Source organism: Eschrichtius robustus, chromosome 21 (assembly GCF_028021215.1).
Source record: "Eschrichtius robustus isolate mEscRob2 chromosome 21, mEscRob2.pri, whole genome shotgun sequence".
In the NCBI taxonomy this organism is placed as follows: domain Eukaryota; kingdom Metazoa; phylum Chordata; class Mammalia; order Artiodactyla; family Eschrichtiidae; genus Eschrichtius; species Eschrichtius robustus.
Window position 1 is genome coordinate 30,152,907 of NC_090844.1, and position 17,002 is coordinate 30,169,908.

Genomic DNA, 17,002 nt, shown 5'->3' on the forward strand with positions numbered 1-17,002 from the left:
GCCCCAGAAAGCTCAGTGCGCGCACTACAAACTGCTGGGCTCGGCGCCCGCACCTGTGAGTAGAAACACGGGGACGCCTTTCCCCGGGATCCTCTGGAACCCTCTGGAATCCCAGCTTGCCCAGGCTTGGATAACCTTGGAGTCGCGGGCCACCGACAGAGGCGGATTCACTTGAAGACCAAGATCCCCGACAGCAGGTCGGGGGGCGGAGATGACTGCACTTTGGAAATACTGCCTCCCCGGCGCCCTCCTCCCCAACACGCACACATCAGATACTTGAAGAAGCCTGGACCAGCCAGGTCCCCGGCGGCGTCAGCGATGCCCAGGAGGAACCTGCCCGGCACCAGGAAAGGCGAGGCCGCAGTGTCGGTGCAGAACCGCCGGACCCGGGGCCTGGGACCTGGCCTCCCCGCAGCCTCGCCGGTCGCGACTGCTCTTGAGCGGCTGGTGGCGCCCGCGTCCTCGCGCAGGGCTTTCCGGTCCTAAGAAAGCCTGCGAACCCGTCCCTCCCTCCTACCCGTTCCTTCGTCTCCATGTCCTCACCGGCCCCACGGTGAGCAGCAAGCTTTCCCCTCTGCGCAGAGGACTACCTGCTCGGAGGGGACGCAGTTCTCCAACTCTTGATTCTCCGCAAGGAGCAGGCGGTACATTTGGCTCCGGGCGCGCGGACCCTGGGGGCTCCTCTGGGCCCCAGCAGCCTCCCTTCCTCTGGGCCCCGCTCTGGGTGCTTATTACCTCCTCGGGGTTGGGGGCCAGAGCCCTTGGGGGACGAGAATGAAGGGGTGATGGGAGCAGCCGGCATGGGGGAAGGCAGCACCTGCAGCAGGGGTCAAGGCACCGAGCACATGGACCCCTGCAGCCCTTATCAGCTGTGTGCCCTGGGCTGGGCAGGTTACTGATGCTCACCGAGACTGTAAACGAAGGTGATAATGATAATAAAAAATAAAATAAAATAAAAATAACCTACCTGTTTGCATTGTTATGAGGATTAAATGACAAGATAGACATAAAGTGCTTAGAATAGTACAGTTCCAGGTAGCATGCCACAACCATTAGCTGTGATAGTAATGGTCATTGTTACAGTCTGGACTCCTTGGAAGAGCCAGATGCGTTTACTGACAATGTACTCAATCGAAGCTCCCATGTCTCCAGGGTCCTAGGCAAAGGAAGACAGGATCCTAGGAACAAAAAATGAAAAAGTATTCCTTCCCATGTTATTGCCATCCCAGTATGAAGAAATCCAAAATTGCCCACCTCCTACCATTCCTAAAAAATCACTATTTTCAGTCTTTCATATTATCCCTGGCTTACATGCATGGAATTTTGTGTTCTTTTATCACTTATTATATAAGTATTTCCCTGGTTGCATAAGTATACTACTTGGTATTGGTATTAATAACAATCATTTTAATGGATCATAATATTCCACTAAATTGATATGATTCCCTTATTGTTGGACTCTTAAGATGTTCACAAATTTTCATTAGATAATGCTGCTATGTAATCTTCGTTAATAAAACTTTTAAAATAAAAGTTAACAATGATTTATTTTAATATTTTTCTTTTAAAGTTTATTTCTCCAAAAGCTATGCAAATCCGATCACTGAGAACCACCTAATGCATATTCTTTAAATAAAAGTAGTTTTTTATATGAAAGTAATAAAAAGTTAAAATATACAAATAAAAAATGAATGTTATTTGTAATCCCATCACTCAGAGATGTCTTAGAAGCATATCCTTCCAGACTTTTCTGAATATAAATATATATTAATTTTTTTTTTTAATATTTATTTATTTACTTATGGCTGTGTTGGGTCCTCGCCTCTGTGCGAGGGCTTTCTCTAGTTGCTGCATGCGGGGACCACTCTTCATCGCAGTGCGCGGGCCTCTCACCATCGCGGCCTCTCTTGTTGAGGAGCACAGGCTCCAGACGCGCAGGCTCAGCAATTGTGGCTCACGGGCCCAGCTGCTCCGCGGCATGTGGGATCTTCCCAGACCAGGGCTCGAACCCGTGTCCCCCGCATTGGCAGGCAGATTCTCAACCACTGTGCCACCAGGGAAGCCCCTATATTAATTTTTAATGTAATTTGCTTAGAAAAATGGAGTCCTACGGTACATACTGTTTTGTAACCTAATTTTCACTTAAGGCATCATAAATATTATAATAATAGCTAACTCTTAATATGGTGCTTACTATGTACCAAGCCCTATTCTAAAGTGTTTTACATATGTTAACTCATTTAATCCTCATAATAGCTCAATGAGGTAACACTTGATTGATATCCCATTTTACAGATGAGGAAGCTCAATCCTAGGAACGTTAAGTGACTTGCCAAAGGCCACACATGTAAGAAGTGGCAGGGTCCACGTACTTAACCCCACCTTATGCTTCTGCCTCACTTTGCAGGTCACTAAACTGACATTTACCTTCTCATTCTTAATGAGTGCATAGAATTCAGAAGAATAGATATAATTTATTTAACCAATCCTCTTGTTTAACACTTAGATATCAATTTTTGATCATACAAAACTTTGATAATAAACATATTTGTACACACATTCTTGGGCACTTTTTTATTCCCTTAGAATAAACTCTGAGAAATGGAATTGCTGGATCACAGAGTAATCTATTTAGGCAGGGTGGCAAGGAAAACCTCCCTTTTTCAGAACATAAAGCAAGACTTCTGCTTAAGAAGTGAGCGAATAGTCCTCCTGTACAGCAATATTCTCATTTCACCTGGCCACCCACTCACATGGTCACACCCAAGTCACTGCATTACCAGAAAATGCACTGCGACTGAGACACTGACTTCATACTTCCTGCCCGCAGACCATCACCTTCTATACTTCTCTGATTTCAAGACCTCTAATTCACTAGCCCCCATGGCTTTTTCATTATCACTCCTTTCATATCTTTTGTAAAAATTGAGGTATAATTGACATAACAATAAACTGCACATATTTAAAACGTGCAATTTGAGAAGCTTTGACATCTGTATTCACCTGTGAAATCACCACCACAATCAAGATGGTGAACGTATCTACCACCTGCAAAAGTTTCCTTGTGACCCTTGGTAATCCCTCCCTCTCAGGCAACCACTGATCTTTTTTTTTTTTTTTACTTTTTTTTAAAAAATTTATTTCTTTTTTCATTTTTGGCTCTGTTGGGTCTTCGTTTCTGTGCGAGGGCTTTCTCTAGTTGTGGCAAGTGGGGGCCACTCTTCATCGCGGTGCGCGGGCCTCTCACTCTCGTGGCCTCTCTTGTTGTGGAGCACAGGCTCCAGACGCGCAGGCTCAGTAGTTGTGGCTCACGGGCCTAGTTGCTCCGCGGCATGTGGGATCTTCCCGGACCAGGGCTCGAACCCGTGTCCCCTGCATTAGCAGGCAGATTCTCAACCACTGCGCCACCAGGGAAGCCCCCCACTGATCTTTTTGTCAGTAAAGATTTGTTTGCATTTTCTAGTATATTATACAAATGGAATCATAGAGTATGTACTGTTTTGTCTAGCTTCTTTTACTCAGCATAATTATTTTGAGATTCATTCATGTTGTGTATATCGGTAGTTCTTTTTTTTTTTAATTTTTTGGCCACACTGAGCAGCATGTGGGATTTTATTTCCCCCACCAAGGATGGAACCCGCGTCCCCTGCAGTGGAAGCGCAGAGTCTTAACCACTGGACTGCCGGGGAAGTCCCTATATATCAGTAGTTCTTTCATTTTTATTGTTGAGTAGTGCCCCACGGTACAAATATATCACAATTTGTTAACCCATTCAAATCCATTCACCTGTTTATGAACATCTGGCTATTACAAATAAAACTACTATGAACATTCATGTATAAGATTCTGTATAGACATATATTTCCTTTACTCTTGGGTAAATACCTAGCAATGGAATAGCTGGATGACATGATAATTATATGTTCCCAGCAGCAGTGTATGAGAGTTTCAGTTCCTCTACTTTCTCACCAACACTTTAGTATGGTCAATCTTCTAATTTGTATTTCCTTTTTGACTACTGATGTTGAATATCTTTTCATATGCTTTATTTGACATTCATATAGCTTTGGGGTGTGTGTGAAGTATCTGTTCAAATCTTTTGCACATTTAAAAAATTGTATTGTTTGTTTTCTTGTTACTTTTTTAGAGCTATTTGTATATTCTAGATACCAGTCCTCTACCAGCTCTATGATTTGCAAATATTTTTCCCAGTCTGTGGCTTGATTTTCAGTTCTCTTAACAATGACTTTAAATAACAGAAATGTTTAATTTTGATGAATTCGAATTCATCTGTTCTTTCCTTTATGGATCATGCTGTGATGTTGTATCTAAGAAAACTTTGCCTAACCCAAGGTCACAGAGATAGTCTCCTTTGCTTCCTTCTAGAAGTTTTATGGTTTTAGGTTATACATGTAGGCCTATGATTCATTTTGAGTTAAATTTTTCATTCAATATATTTTAGTTTACTGAAAACACTTGGAAATAATGACTAATCAATAGCAATGAGAACCTTAAGAGCTCAGATTGTGGTGTATAAATACTTTTATCTGCTAAAAATGATTAGGGCTCCTTTGAGAAAAGACTGATTCCAGGTCTGGGGCAGAAAATGTTCAAATTTTCCTGGAATGTCTTGTCGTGCTAGAAGCTCTCAAAAATCTTAAAGAAGATTTAAGATTAAGGCTTAAAGAAGCTCTCAAAAACTGCTAGGATTCTATCAAAGATCTTGGAAACTAATTTGAATTGGCTCTGACAGGTCAAAGATGGGACATTTTTAACATCAATAAGGATGATGGTCACAGTAGACTACAACACAAATCGTTTTAAATCCATAAATTCATAAAGATTAAAAACACACCTTATCAGCCACCTTTGGGGATTGCTAGTATACCATTTCATTAATTTAATAACTGGTAAAGGAAGGGAAAGAATCAAAACTAATTCTGCCTTTCCTATAGAAAATATACCTCACATTAAACAAATCACAGTGAGGGGAAATTTCTATTCATAAAAGTATTCCAGCTAATGAATAAATGATGTTAGAATTAGAATACCTGTATCACCATTCTTCAACACTGAGTTAATGGAGCTCGGCAATGATCCTCTATGACTGCTAACATCACAGTAAAACAACTAGCATCACCTGCTTCCTGATAAAACACAACATACCATCTGTGATGTGGCCTTGCCAAGACAAAAAAAAAAAAAAAAAAAAAAGCTTACTCTGATCAAGCCTCTAAATTTAAATTCTTATTTTCAAAAATACAGGGCGAAGAAGAACATGTTAAATAATACCAGAGGGATGAAATTAGCAAAGTTCAGTCTGTGAGAAACCTTACAGGACAAAAAAACCCAGTTCTTCAGTTTTTAAAAAAAGGATGCAAGGGAAAAGAAAAAGATGGAAGAGAAAACTACAGATTAAAAGAGACATACATGACAAAATAATTGTTCCAGCTATCTTTACTAGCATAACAAATCACTCCAAAATTAGTGTCTTCAAACAATGACAACATTACATTTGCTCATGAATCTGTAGTTTGGGAAGGGCTCAGCAGGACAATTCATCTCTGCTCCGCTCACTTAACTGGGATGGCTTGAAGGTTGGGGGCTGGAATCAGTACACGTCTAACGGTTGATTCTGGCTGTCCCCTGGGACCTCCTCTAGGTCTAGAGCCAGACCACCCACCCATGTCTTGCCTGCAGCCCGACTGCTGAGTTCCAAGAGCCAGAGCCCTAAGAGGTAGGTAGGTAGGTAGGTAGGTAGATAGATAGATAGATAGATAGATAGTTAGATAGATAGATAGATGGCCAGTGGAAGCTGTACCACCTTCTATGACAGCCACAGAAGTCACGTAACATCACTTCTGTTGTACTCTATTTGTTAGAAATTCTCCCAAGGCAAGGAGAATTCAATTTTACATTTTGATGGGAAGAGCATCAAGGAATTTTCAGAAAAAAATTTAAAATCCACCACAATAACTAACTACAAAAAAAAAACATTAAAAAAAAGAACAATTAGGACGATCAGAGCAATGTAGATAAATGATACTACATATATAGACATATGACATTGAACGTATGATGACATTAAGTAATTGTTGGTTTGGAGGTGTGTGATGATGGTATTGTGGTTATTTTAAAAGGGGAGGCCTTGTCTTTTAGAAATATACACTAAAATATTTACAGATGAAAATATATGGCGATTTGCTTCAAAGTAATTTGGTGGAGTGCATGGAGATATAGAAGTAACAAGATTGGCCGTGCTTTAATCATTGGGTGCAAGGGGATTCGTTATATAATTCTACCTACTATGTTTGAAAATGTTTGTAATAAACAGTTTAAATTCATCAATACTTTAAACAAAGAGCAATCAGCCATCTGAAACTAACTTAAGAGGTGATCGCGCCCCTCGTGTGTTGGGCCGGAGATTTGCCGGCTGTGTGGGGTTGGAGGCCCGGGACCGCGAGGATTTCGCCATACCAGAAGTACCGAACAGAAAAGTGCAGGACAAGAAAAAAGTCATCCATCTGTATAGAAGAAAAGCGGCTCAAATTACGAGAGAGACCCACAAGCAAGAAAAAATGTAAAAACTGAAGAATGAAAAGGTGTTGCGTCTCAACCTTATTGGTGAAAAACTGCAGTGGTTTCAAAATCATCTTGATCCCCAAAAAGTAGGATATTCAAAGAGAGATGCTTGCGCATTAACTGAAAGGTATTTAACTCGATTCAGCAGTGAACTGGAGCAGACTGAGTTACATAACAGCATAAAGGACAGGCCAGGAAGGCAGCACTGTTCCTGGGAAACGGTCATCAAGCAGACCATGGAGCGAGATGGGCCTCAGTATGAAGGATACGGCCTGAGATTCCAGACATTTTAAATGCACGTAATCTGAAAACTCTTAGGGAATAGGATTTTGATCTGAAGAAGGTGCCAAACATTGAAATGAGAAAAATCTGTGCTAATGATGCAATGCTGCAATGCCTAAGAAGTGCAAGAAGAAAACTGTTACGGCTGTAGATAGAGATTTAGGGGAATTGGAACTGAAAGATGAATCAGGTGACACGGACAAGGAAATGACTGCAGTGGCCTAATTGTCTTTACTTGAGTTGAAAATAAATAATTTAAGAACTTCAAGTTACACTTGAATTGATTATGGTAAATAATTGTCTAGATACAAGAATTTGCTCTTTAGCTTATTCTCTTATATGATGAGAATCCCATTTGCAGTTTCAAAAACAGTGCTATGATTTTTACTTAAAAATGAGTGTTGCTTTTCATTTACATTAAGTTGTTAGAATAGAGAGAAGTGATCAGCAAAATCCGTTTAATCTGAATCTCTGGGGCTAGGAGAGCAATATGAATGAGGACAAAAAAATGTTGTAATTTTTTTCCTTGTGTTTACTTAGAATCACCTAATCTCACATTTTGGGGCATGGGCAGCAACTGTTTGCTAGAAGGTTACTGTGGGTACTTCTTCAACCCACAGTAACCTGTGATGATAGCAAAATTGTCTTTTAGTAATATGTTTCACTCTTCTTCCTCTTACACATGAAACCTATTTTCTTTCCTTATAAAATAGGGAACATGCGATACAGAATTTATATACTCTTATGGATTGTACATTGCTGTTATTTATTACCTTTGAACCAGAGTTAGTTAAATGGTTAAAGAAAACCCAGTAACTATTCTTGTTACGTTGATCTCCTGCACTTAACCTGTTATCTTGATAAAGGGGATAAATGATTTCAGGTTAGATCTTTTGGTTTGTGTATTATGTTTTGCTTTCACACTGTGAAAAGTGATAGGTTTTATTTGTGGAAACAGAACCAAAGATTAGAGAACTAGTTATTTCAATTGTGTTAGTTTTTCTTCTAAGAGATAGGTTCAATTGATATGTAATATCATTCAGTATTTCCAGTATCACAAAAAACATGGATGTGATAGAATGTTCTTCACAGAACTTGCTAAATGCAAGTATCTTCTAGTCTAATTTCTTTTTTTTTAAATTTATTTAATTTATTTTTATTTTTGGCCGTGTTGTGTCTTCATTGCTGCATGTGGGCTTTCTCTAATTGCGGCGAGTGGGGGTTACTCTTTGTTGTGGTGCGCGGGCTTCTCATTGCGGTGGCTTCTCTTGTTGCAGAGCACACTCTAGGTGCACGGGCTTCAGTAGTTGTGGGGCGCAGGCTCAGTAGTTGTGGCTTGCAGGCTCTAGAGCACAGGTTCAGTAGTTGTGGCACACGGGCTTAGTTGCTCTGTGGCATGTGGGATCTTCCCGGACCAGGGCTTGAACCCGTGTCCCCTGCATTGGCAGGCAGATTCTTAACCACTGCGCCACCAGGGAAGGCCCTAGACTAATCTCTAAAGAATGCAGTGCAAGTGTATTTTAGTATTTTCAAGAAAGAAAAAAAAGCTGTATGAGGTAACTAGATATCAACTAAGTCTTGTTAACAGCTTTTTTACTTTGGAAAATTAAAAATAAAACTTATTTCTATTAAAAAATTAAAAAGAGGTGATCAAGGCAGAAACTAGTTTCAAGGAAGTCTTAAATGAACATCAAAGAGATGTAAAACGGAGACCTGAAGCCAACTAGCAACAAAGGGTGAAAAGATATTCTCTTCCCAAATCCTGCTGGGATTCTGGGCTGGGGGTACCAAAAGCCCACATATCTCATATAAGCTAGTAGGAGAGGTCACGGGCAGTTCCAAGCTTTGCTTGTTCAAAGCTTTCTTATCTACATAAACTGAAAGTCACTAGAATTATTTTATTAGGCTCAGGAGGTTGGAGAGAACCTGGCTGAATAAATTCTATCCTCATGCTTGAGAATGGTTGAAAATGCTACCCACAGGCACTGAGGGTTCCTCTAGAGATCTTCTGACATTGAGGCTAGAAGCCCTTAGAATCTGGGGACAAGAGACTCTTCAGAAGACCTGAAATAAGAATCTTCGCCTGTGGGTAAACACAGGAACTCAAGATAAATTCACCTCTAAGCATCAGGAAACCAAAGGAGATGGCCTCATTTGCTCCATGAGCTTGCTTGCAATCCTCCTCAATTATGAGACCCGTAGACAGAACCTCTGCTTCCTCTCATAAGAATTACAATTTATGGAAAAGGTATTATTATTTTCCAGGAAGGAGCCACCAGCCTTGATAGACAGGTTTGGGTATCTTAAGCCCAACCCCATGAGGCTGCTCACTTGTCTGCACTCCCTGTAAGAACAATCTTCAGGGAATGCAAGGAAGCTGAGAATGGACTTGCCTAAATCCTTGTGCTATATGCAGCTCTGGGACTTCCCTGGTGGTCCAGTGGTTGAGAATCCATCTTGCAATGCAGGGGACATTGGTTCGATCCCTGATGGGGGAACTAAGATCCCATATGTGGTGGGACAAGCAACTAGAGAGCCCGCATGCCACAACTAAGACCCGATGCAGCCAAAAAAAAAAAAATGCAGCTCTGTACCTAATTTAATGTGTGTTTCAGGAGTCCCCAAGGTTCAATGATTCTTTAGAAGGACTCACAGGACCCAGTAAAGCTGTTACATTCATGGTTACAGTTTATTACAGTGAAAGGATACAGCTGAAATCAGCAAAGGAAAAAGGCAGATAGGGTGGAGTGCAGGAGATACCAAGCACAAGCTTCCAGTTTCCTGTCCAGTTGTCCTGTTCCAGTTGCACAGACAGTGCTCAATTTTCTCAGCACCAACGTGTGACAACATGTGTGAGGTGTTGCCAACGAGGCACACCAGGACTTTGATATCCAAAGTTTTTATTGGGGGTTAATCACATGGGCATGCAGTGCCTGCATAACTCACCTTAACTACTCAGTCTCCAGCCCCTAGACTTCAAACTGACACAGCATGACCCAAGGGCTCCATCATAAAAACCACTCTTGTCAGGCAGGAAACTCCAGGGGCTCAGACTTCATTTCCCAGTAACTGGTCAAGGGCCAGTCCTGAAGCCCCTTGGAATGTATAGAGTTTGGGCAACTAAGTCCTGCTGTGTTAACCTTTTCCTGAAACTTACTTAGCACTTATTACGTGCCACCTTTTATGATTAACTTCTTTTTTACCAAGTGAGTTGTATTTCCCCAGCTGGGGTGGAGGACATCATAAGAGCAGCAACAGTGTCTCATACCTTTTAGTATCCCGGGGGCTTGCAGAGTTCCATATATTAACAGACACCAAATAGTCACTTCTGTTTCATGTGATTAAGGCTCATCTTCCAACTAGACTATAAACTTCCAGAGAAAAAGAACTGGACTGTGCCTGTTTTTTGCATACCTTTTGATGCCCAGATGTTATGGTCTGAATGTTTGTGTCCCCTCAAGATGCATATGTTGTGTCCCCTCAAGATGCATATGTTTGTGTCCCCTCAAGATGCATATGTTGTGTCCCCTCAAGATGCATATGTTTGTGTCCCCTCAAGATGCATATGCATCACCAATGTGATGGTATTGGGATGTCATTAGGTCATGAACGTGGAGCCCTCATGGATGGGATTAGTGCCCTTATGAAAGATGACTCAGAGATCCCTCACTCCTTCTACCATGTGAGGTTACAGGCAGAGGTGCTGTTTATGAACCAGGAGGTGGGCTTTCACTAGGCACTGAATCTGTTGGTGACTTGATCTTGGACTTCCCAGCTTCCAGAACTCTAAGAATCTTAACGAATTTCTGTTGTTTATAAGACACCCAGTCTATGATATTTTGTTATAGCAGACCAAATGCACTAAGACACCAGATCAGGGCCTTAATATGGTAGGTGCTCAACAAATATGAGATGGTCAATGAACGTAAACATTCCCTTTTTCTCTGGGTCTCTTTGCTGAGGCCAGACCAATGCTTCATAAATTGATGGAGAGAGAGAGAGACAGAGAGTGTTTTGCAGAGAAATGAATTGCAGCAATGAATAATCAGCACAGGATTTTTTTAAAGACCAAAGCTTTTATTCCAATCAGGAGTCATTTACTTTTGGAAGCTATTTCTCTGAGTCCTTTGTGAAGAGGACAGCCTCAGTGATGCTCTCAGTGATGTAATCTATGTTGTAGGAATTGATACAGGTGAAGTTGATCCGCCCATTCTTGGGGATGTAGATATGCTTTTTCTTGACCAAGTATTCCACCTGTTGGGCTGGTGATGACCATAGGGTCTCAGATGCTGAGGTGGCCACCTCTAGCTCCCCTCTAGCCTAGGGTGAATTATGGAGGACAGGGAGTGTCAGCCTTTCTGGGGATCCAGAAGAATCTTTAAAGCAGCTCTACTTTCCTCAGGAAAGGATCAAAATCTGGGGTGAAGCTAGGGACTGGTCACCTAGTCCATGAAGTTTATGCTCAAATACAAGGTCAGAAAGGGGGGAGCTGTCCCTTCCTAGACACTTACAGTTGAGTCCAAGATAGCTATGGGACCCCTTCTGCTCAGTGATGTGATCCCAGGAGCCTGGGGTTCCCAGGAGCCGGAGCTTCTCCTTCACTTTTTCCTTGGTCATCATGACGTTCTCTACAACCCCTTCCAGACTCTGTTTCCTGCCAAGGGAAGGACATCAAGAAATTAAGAGTATAAGGTCTCCCCACGCTCTCAACCTCCTCATTGCCTTTCCCCTCTTCTCCCTTCAAAAGTGGTGGAGCCAGGCATCCACCTGGGATGGTTATAAATGGGAGGGGGTTTCAGCCCATATTAATGTAAGCAAGCGAAGCAGACTCTCAGGCAGACTGCCAGAGTAGCAGGCCCTTGGTGCTTCCTCATCTCCTCCTGCAATCTGGGAATGCTCAAATATTTCAATAATAATTTGACCTGTGTCCAAAAAGAGCATCCTACTACCCATTGTCCCAAGGCTGGGCAACCCTCAGCATAGCCGCTGCCACTGGTACACAGTGGGTCCTCAGTAAAGAGTAAAGAAGCAATGTGGGGGCTTCCCTGGTGGCGCAGTGGTTGAGAATCTGCCTGCCAATGCAGGGGACATGGGTTCGAGCCCTGGTCTGGGAAGATCCCACATGCCGCGGAGCAACTGGGCCCGTGAGCCACAACTACTGAGCCTGCGCGTCCGGAGCCTGTGCTCCGCAACAAGAGAGGCCGCGATAGTGAGAGGCCTGCGCACTGCGATGAAGAGTGGCCCCCGCTCGCCGCAACTGGAGAAAGCCCTCGCACAGAAACGAAGACCCAACACAGCTAAAAATAAATAAATAAACTTATTAAAAAAAAAAAAAAAGAAGCAATGTGGGCAGGAAGAGAAGCAGCCACTGCATCCTGTGAGTCAGCAAGTCTGTGGGTATCCAGAGGCTCTGCCCACCCTTCCTGCCCCACCCCTCCCCCTTACCATTCTCCCTGCATAGCCGGGTTACAGAGGACAGAGGTGATAATGCGAGCACCCGTGGTAGGAGGGTTTAGCCACAGGGTCCACGCGAAGTTCATCAGCTGCGAGAGGACGCGGAGCAGGAGCTGGTTATTGAGTGCCACCACCGCGAGGATCCCCACTCCTTCGTCTGCAGCATTGGGACAGACAGCCTGTCTCAGCGCCCCCCCTGCCATTCCAGGGCCGTGCCCGCAGTCTCTGCCTCTTGCCTTGCTGAAGAGAGGGATGGACTGCGGCGCCCGCCACCCAGCCCAGCCAAGCTGGCATCCACACCCCGGGAAGCTGCCACAGGCTCCTCTTGCAGGAAAAAGTAGCCACAGGTAAGAGCCTTAAAGGTGGAAGGGACTTGAAAGATCACTAACTCCCACCCCTCGTCTTATAGTGGAGCAAGCAGAAGCCTGAGAGGCGTGAAATGAGTCAGCTAGAGTCAGTTTTAGCAGCTGAGCTGAGACCATGCCACAGAACCTGACTGGTAGCTCAGTGCCCTTCCCTTCTGCCACCGGTGCCCCCTCTGGAGGCCTGGGCTCTCTCCAGAGGGTAGGAGATGTCAAACGGGTCGCTCGTGCCCAGGGTGGGGCACCACCAGGCCTTCCCTTCTCCTCCAGCCCACGTCATACCGTAAATACCAAAATTCTTGGACAGAGACTGGCTGCAGAAGAACTCAAAGCCTTGAGACACAAAGTATTGTAAGAATCTAGAATCTTCTTCCAGGTCACCAGTAGCTAAACCTTGATAGGGAATGTCAAAAAATGGAAATATCTGCTTGCTCTGTAGGAGAAAGGAGAATGAGAAAAGGAAGGGACTGATGGAGGCGTGGGAAGTGGTGAGAGGGAGGGGAGCCAGGTAGGAGGGTGGGCTCACCTTCATGAGGACCATCAACTGTGTCCACTGACCATGTGTCAGCTTGCAGTTGCTGATGTTCCCGATCACAAAGATACAGCCGTGCGGGGCCCGCTGCGGGTAGAGACTGTCTCGTCAGGCACTTCCTTGACCACGTAAGTCGTGGCACCGGGACATTGGGAGGAGACGTGGTCCTCTGTGTTGGTTCCTACTAAAGGGCTACGAATCCAAGCCTAGGAAAGGCCTTGGTGATTGAAGGGGGCGGGAAAGGAAAGGAAAACTGTGAATTAAGTCTCGGGGGTTGCTTCTGAGCGGGCACATCTACCTCCACCACATCGAGGAGCATGCTGGGGTCCAAGCACAGCCGTGCGGAGTCCCAGAAGGTGTGTTCATAAACTGTAAAGCCCATGTCCTGGAAGACGAGTCCATGCGGTTCTGTGGGAAGACATCCCCCACCAGCTGGTACCCGGCAAGTGGAAAGATGGAAGCAGACACACCAGAGAGTGAGCCTGAGGGGGAGGGTCAGTGGCCGAAGGTAGGGCAATAATAGGAGAGGGACAAGCATACCTTGGCTCGTCCACCATGTTCCTCATGACAGAGAGTGAGGAGGACAACAGTGACGATTGCAAATGGGGTAGGAATCAGGAACAGGGGACGGGGGTCTGCTGTCGCCCTCACTTGCCTAACACTCACCTTTTTGAGAAGAAATGATGTAAACTATTTGAGAATCCCGACGCCAAGTTTTGAGGAACTGGGCCCCCAGTTGGAAAGCACCGCTGTCACCTACCGTGTGCACACCCCCTGCCTGCCAGCAAAACAGAAGCAGAAGTAGCACCTGCAGGCACTGGTGTTTCCCAGAAAAAGTTGGGGAAGGAGGGTCACTTCCTCATGGAGGTCAAAGCAACATGCTCCAACACATACACCTCCGTTGACGCATTCAACCAGATTTACCGAGCACCTACTATGTGCCAGACACTGTAGTAGGCACTTGGGATGCATAAGGGAACAAAAAGAACACCCTCCACCCCCGTGGTGCTCACGTCCATACCAGGCATGGGCAGCCTTTGTCTACAAAGGGCCAAGTAGTCAATGTTTTAGGCTTTCAGGCCGTATAACTATTCAACTCTGCCTTTATAGCAGAAGGCAGCTCTCGACAAGGCAAGCAAATGATGATGGCCATGCTCCAATAACATTTTCTGGACACTGAAATTTGAATTTCATATAATTTTCATGTGTCCCAAAATATTATCCCTCTTTGATTTTCAACCATTAAAAAAAAAAAAGAGTGATGGTGATACCAGCCCCACTTCAGATTCAGATCATCCCCTTCTTAAAAGAGCTTGCACATGATCATGTGGGCTGGTGCGAGAGCCCTGGTTTTGGGTCCTGATGCTGGCTCTGCCCTCCAGTGACCAAGCTTGGGACTCTTTGAGCCTCAAGGGGCCCCTCCAAAGTCTCTTTCAGGTTTATGATTGTACATCCCCGATCCCCAATCTCCACTCCTTGTGTCTCGGTGAGTAAGGAAAGGGCCCTGCTTCTCACCCTGTTCTCCATAATGACTTGGCTGTTCTTTCCAAAGAGGAGGTTCAAGGAGGCCTGGATGAATGATTTCATGCCCATCACTGGCGTGTACTCAAAGTTCAGGGAGGGATCCTGGGCGATCTGCGTTCGGGTCTTGCGCACGACAGAGGACACCCAGGGTTGGCCTTGGCTGGTCATGCAGACTGTGAGGGTAAGGGAAGAGGGGGCTCTTAATGCCCACCTCAGCATCTGTGAGTTTGGGCTCTTCAGAAAGCCCACAGATCTGTCCTGCCTCTCTTGGGGCTTTGGGAAGTCACCTAGGAAAAGACAACTTTCCTTTTCTTTTCCCCCTTTTATAAAAACAATGTATTGTTAGTGAATGTATCTAATTTTCATCTTTTTAAAAAAGGCAACAGAAACCTATGCCATTTAAAGGACAAAAATGATAGACAACTTGAGAGTTGTAGGTACATGAGACTGAACAAAGGTGACACTGACTTTCACCACGGCAAGGGCTGGCTGCTTCCCCGAACAGTCCATTTTAGGAGCCATTCTCAGTTCAGGAGCGGAGGAGGGAGTGGGTAGAATGAAGAGGCTTAAGAAAGTACAGTGTCCACGCATGCCCCAAGCGTAGAGCTGGGGGAGAGGATACAGCTCTTACCAAATCCCGGGAAACCCGCAGAGAAGGGCAGAGGGCACAGAATGACCCAGGAGGTTTTCTGCTCTTTTACCCACTGGGCAATTCTGTTAACAGGAGCAGAGCTGTCTGTCTGGGGAGGCTTGGGCTCTCTCCCGATATGGCCCTCCTAGAGGCAATGATGGTAGACTAGGTCTCACACTCCAAAACTACAAGGCACCTACCTTTATAGGCCAGGAACATCTTGTTAGGGTGGTCATCTTGTTTGTAGGTTTTCAGCAAGCTGCCTTCTAGCTTCTGGGCTAGGGGCACATCCATGAACACAGACATCGTCGAGGGAAAGTAGAGCCAAGGCTATGCTTCCGCTCTCGAAGGCTTCTGCTCTGCAGCATTCCTCCAAGTCTGGACCCGACAGACCAGCCTCTTCCCAGAACCTTGGCAACTCCAACGCAGAGACTCTGGACAACTGGTCACCAGAGCAACAGAACCCCGCCACTCACTGTCTCCGCGGTAGCCATCCTCCAGGGCTACGGGAATACTGCAAGACAACTGGGGAGAACCCTCTGAGAGAGGGGGCCGGGGGAGGGCGTAGGGAGGACCTGGAATTCCCAGGCACCTCTCCCTAACTCACTGGCTCCTCTAGTCACCTAATCCAAAATAACAAGTCAGCCCCTTAGAAGATGGGGCAACGCAGGCAGCCGTGAGCCCGGTGAGGGCTCCTCCTGCAGATGGGAAAATCTCTGACCTAGCAGTAACATGAGTCGAGGGATAACATTTTAAAAGCTTCTACTTTCATTTTGCTCAGGGCTCCAGATCTTTTTTTTTTAAATAGAAAGAAATCACTGTTTTCTTCTACAGTTATTTTCATAAAGAGTCCTATGTTTAGAACGGTATAATTTGCAACTCTCTAAGCCAGTCCTGTTTCTCTGTTATTTACAGTCAAGACTTCTACATTTGCAAACTGTTTCAGTGGTGGCCGAGCAGCAAGTGTCGAAGGCAGAGGTCAAAGGCGGAAAGCGTTGGCCCCTGCAGGATCAGTCTTGCATTTTGCTTTCTTTCTTTTTTCCAAATGACTTTGTGATCCTTGCAGACGTTGTTGGTGTCTCGCTCAAATACCTTTGCCAGCCCTGTTGGTGGATAAGGCTTATCTTTCGGATCTACCTTCCAGATTGTCCTTGGCAACAGGAAACCACCTGGCAGGTTACACCTCCATCAGCATCACTTACACCCCCAGGACTGCCTGATTCTGGCATACAAAAAGCCAGCCCTCTTGCCTTGGAGGATGCATGTGGCTCAATTTGCACTTCAGGGTCCATCTCCCAATCAGGCCAAGGCCCCCATCCTTGCATGGCCCCCTCCCCTTCACAATCCTGCTTCCCTCACTTCCTTACAGGTTCCTCCTACAGGGCACTCCCTCTGAAAATCATGTGCCCCAGATCTCTGTCTCAGCCTGTGCTTCCAGGTAATCTGCCTTGAGACAATGAGAGTGCAAGTTATCCTTATTATTGTAGAAAACTTTAAAACTTCAAAAAACAATAACAAAGAACACCAATGTCCTACAATCAATCCACAACCACAGTTAACATTTTGGTGTACCCCTCTCTGGTTTCTTCTCTAAGATGTTTATATTTTAAGATGATGGTTATTGGGACTTCCCTG

At 44.8% G+C, this 17,002-nt stretch overlaps 1 protein-coding gene and 1 pseudogene across 1 annotated transcript; one reads left to right on the top strand and one right to left on the bottom strand.

Moving 5' to 3' along the window:
- The first annotated feature begins 533 nt into the window (after positions 1–533).
- LOC137755875 (translation machinery-associated protein 16 pseudogene) lies at positions 534–7,089 on the top strand (annotated as a pseudogene).
- A 3,885-nt stretch (positions 7,090–10,974) lies between these two features.
- Positions 10,975–15,673, bottom strand: GOT1L1 (glutamic-oxaloacetic transaminase 1 like 1). Its single transcript, XM_068532279.1, has 9 exons — positions 15,568–15,673; positions 14,728–14,909; positions 13,879–13,990; positions 13,511–13,620; positions 13,207–13,299; positions 12,963–13,113; positions 12,310–12,475; positions 11,376–11,518; positions 10,975–11,126 (listed from the first exon to the last, which is right to left on the bottom strand). The coding sequence occupies exons 1-9, from the start codon at positions 15,671–15,673 to the stop codon at positions 10,975–10,977; spliced, it is 1,215 nt and encodes a 404-aa protein (XP_068388380.1).
- Positions 15,674–17,002: the final 1,329 nt, after the last annotated feature.

Bases quoted from the DNA above. Each gene is read 5' to 3' on its own strand.
- GOT1L1 (XM_068532279.1), bottom strand. From the start codon at position 15,673: ATGTCTGTGTTCATGGATGTGCCCCTAGCCCAGAAGCTAGAAGGCAGC. The intron at 13,114-13,206 runs GTGAGCCCACCC...TTTCTCCTACAG, and splicing joins AGTTGATGGTCCTCATGAAG to AGCAAGCAGATATTTCCATT. The intron at 11,127-11,375 runs GTAAGTGTCTAG...GGTCATCACCAG, and splicing joins TAGCTATCTTGGACTCAACT to CCCAACAGGTGGAATACTTG.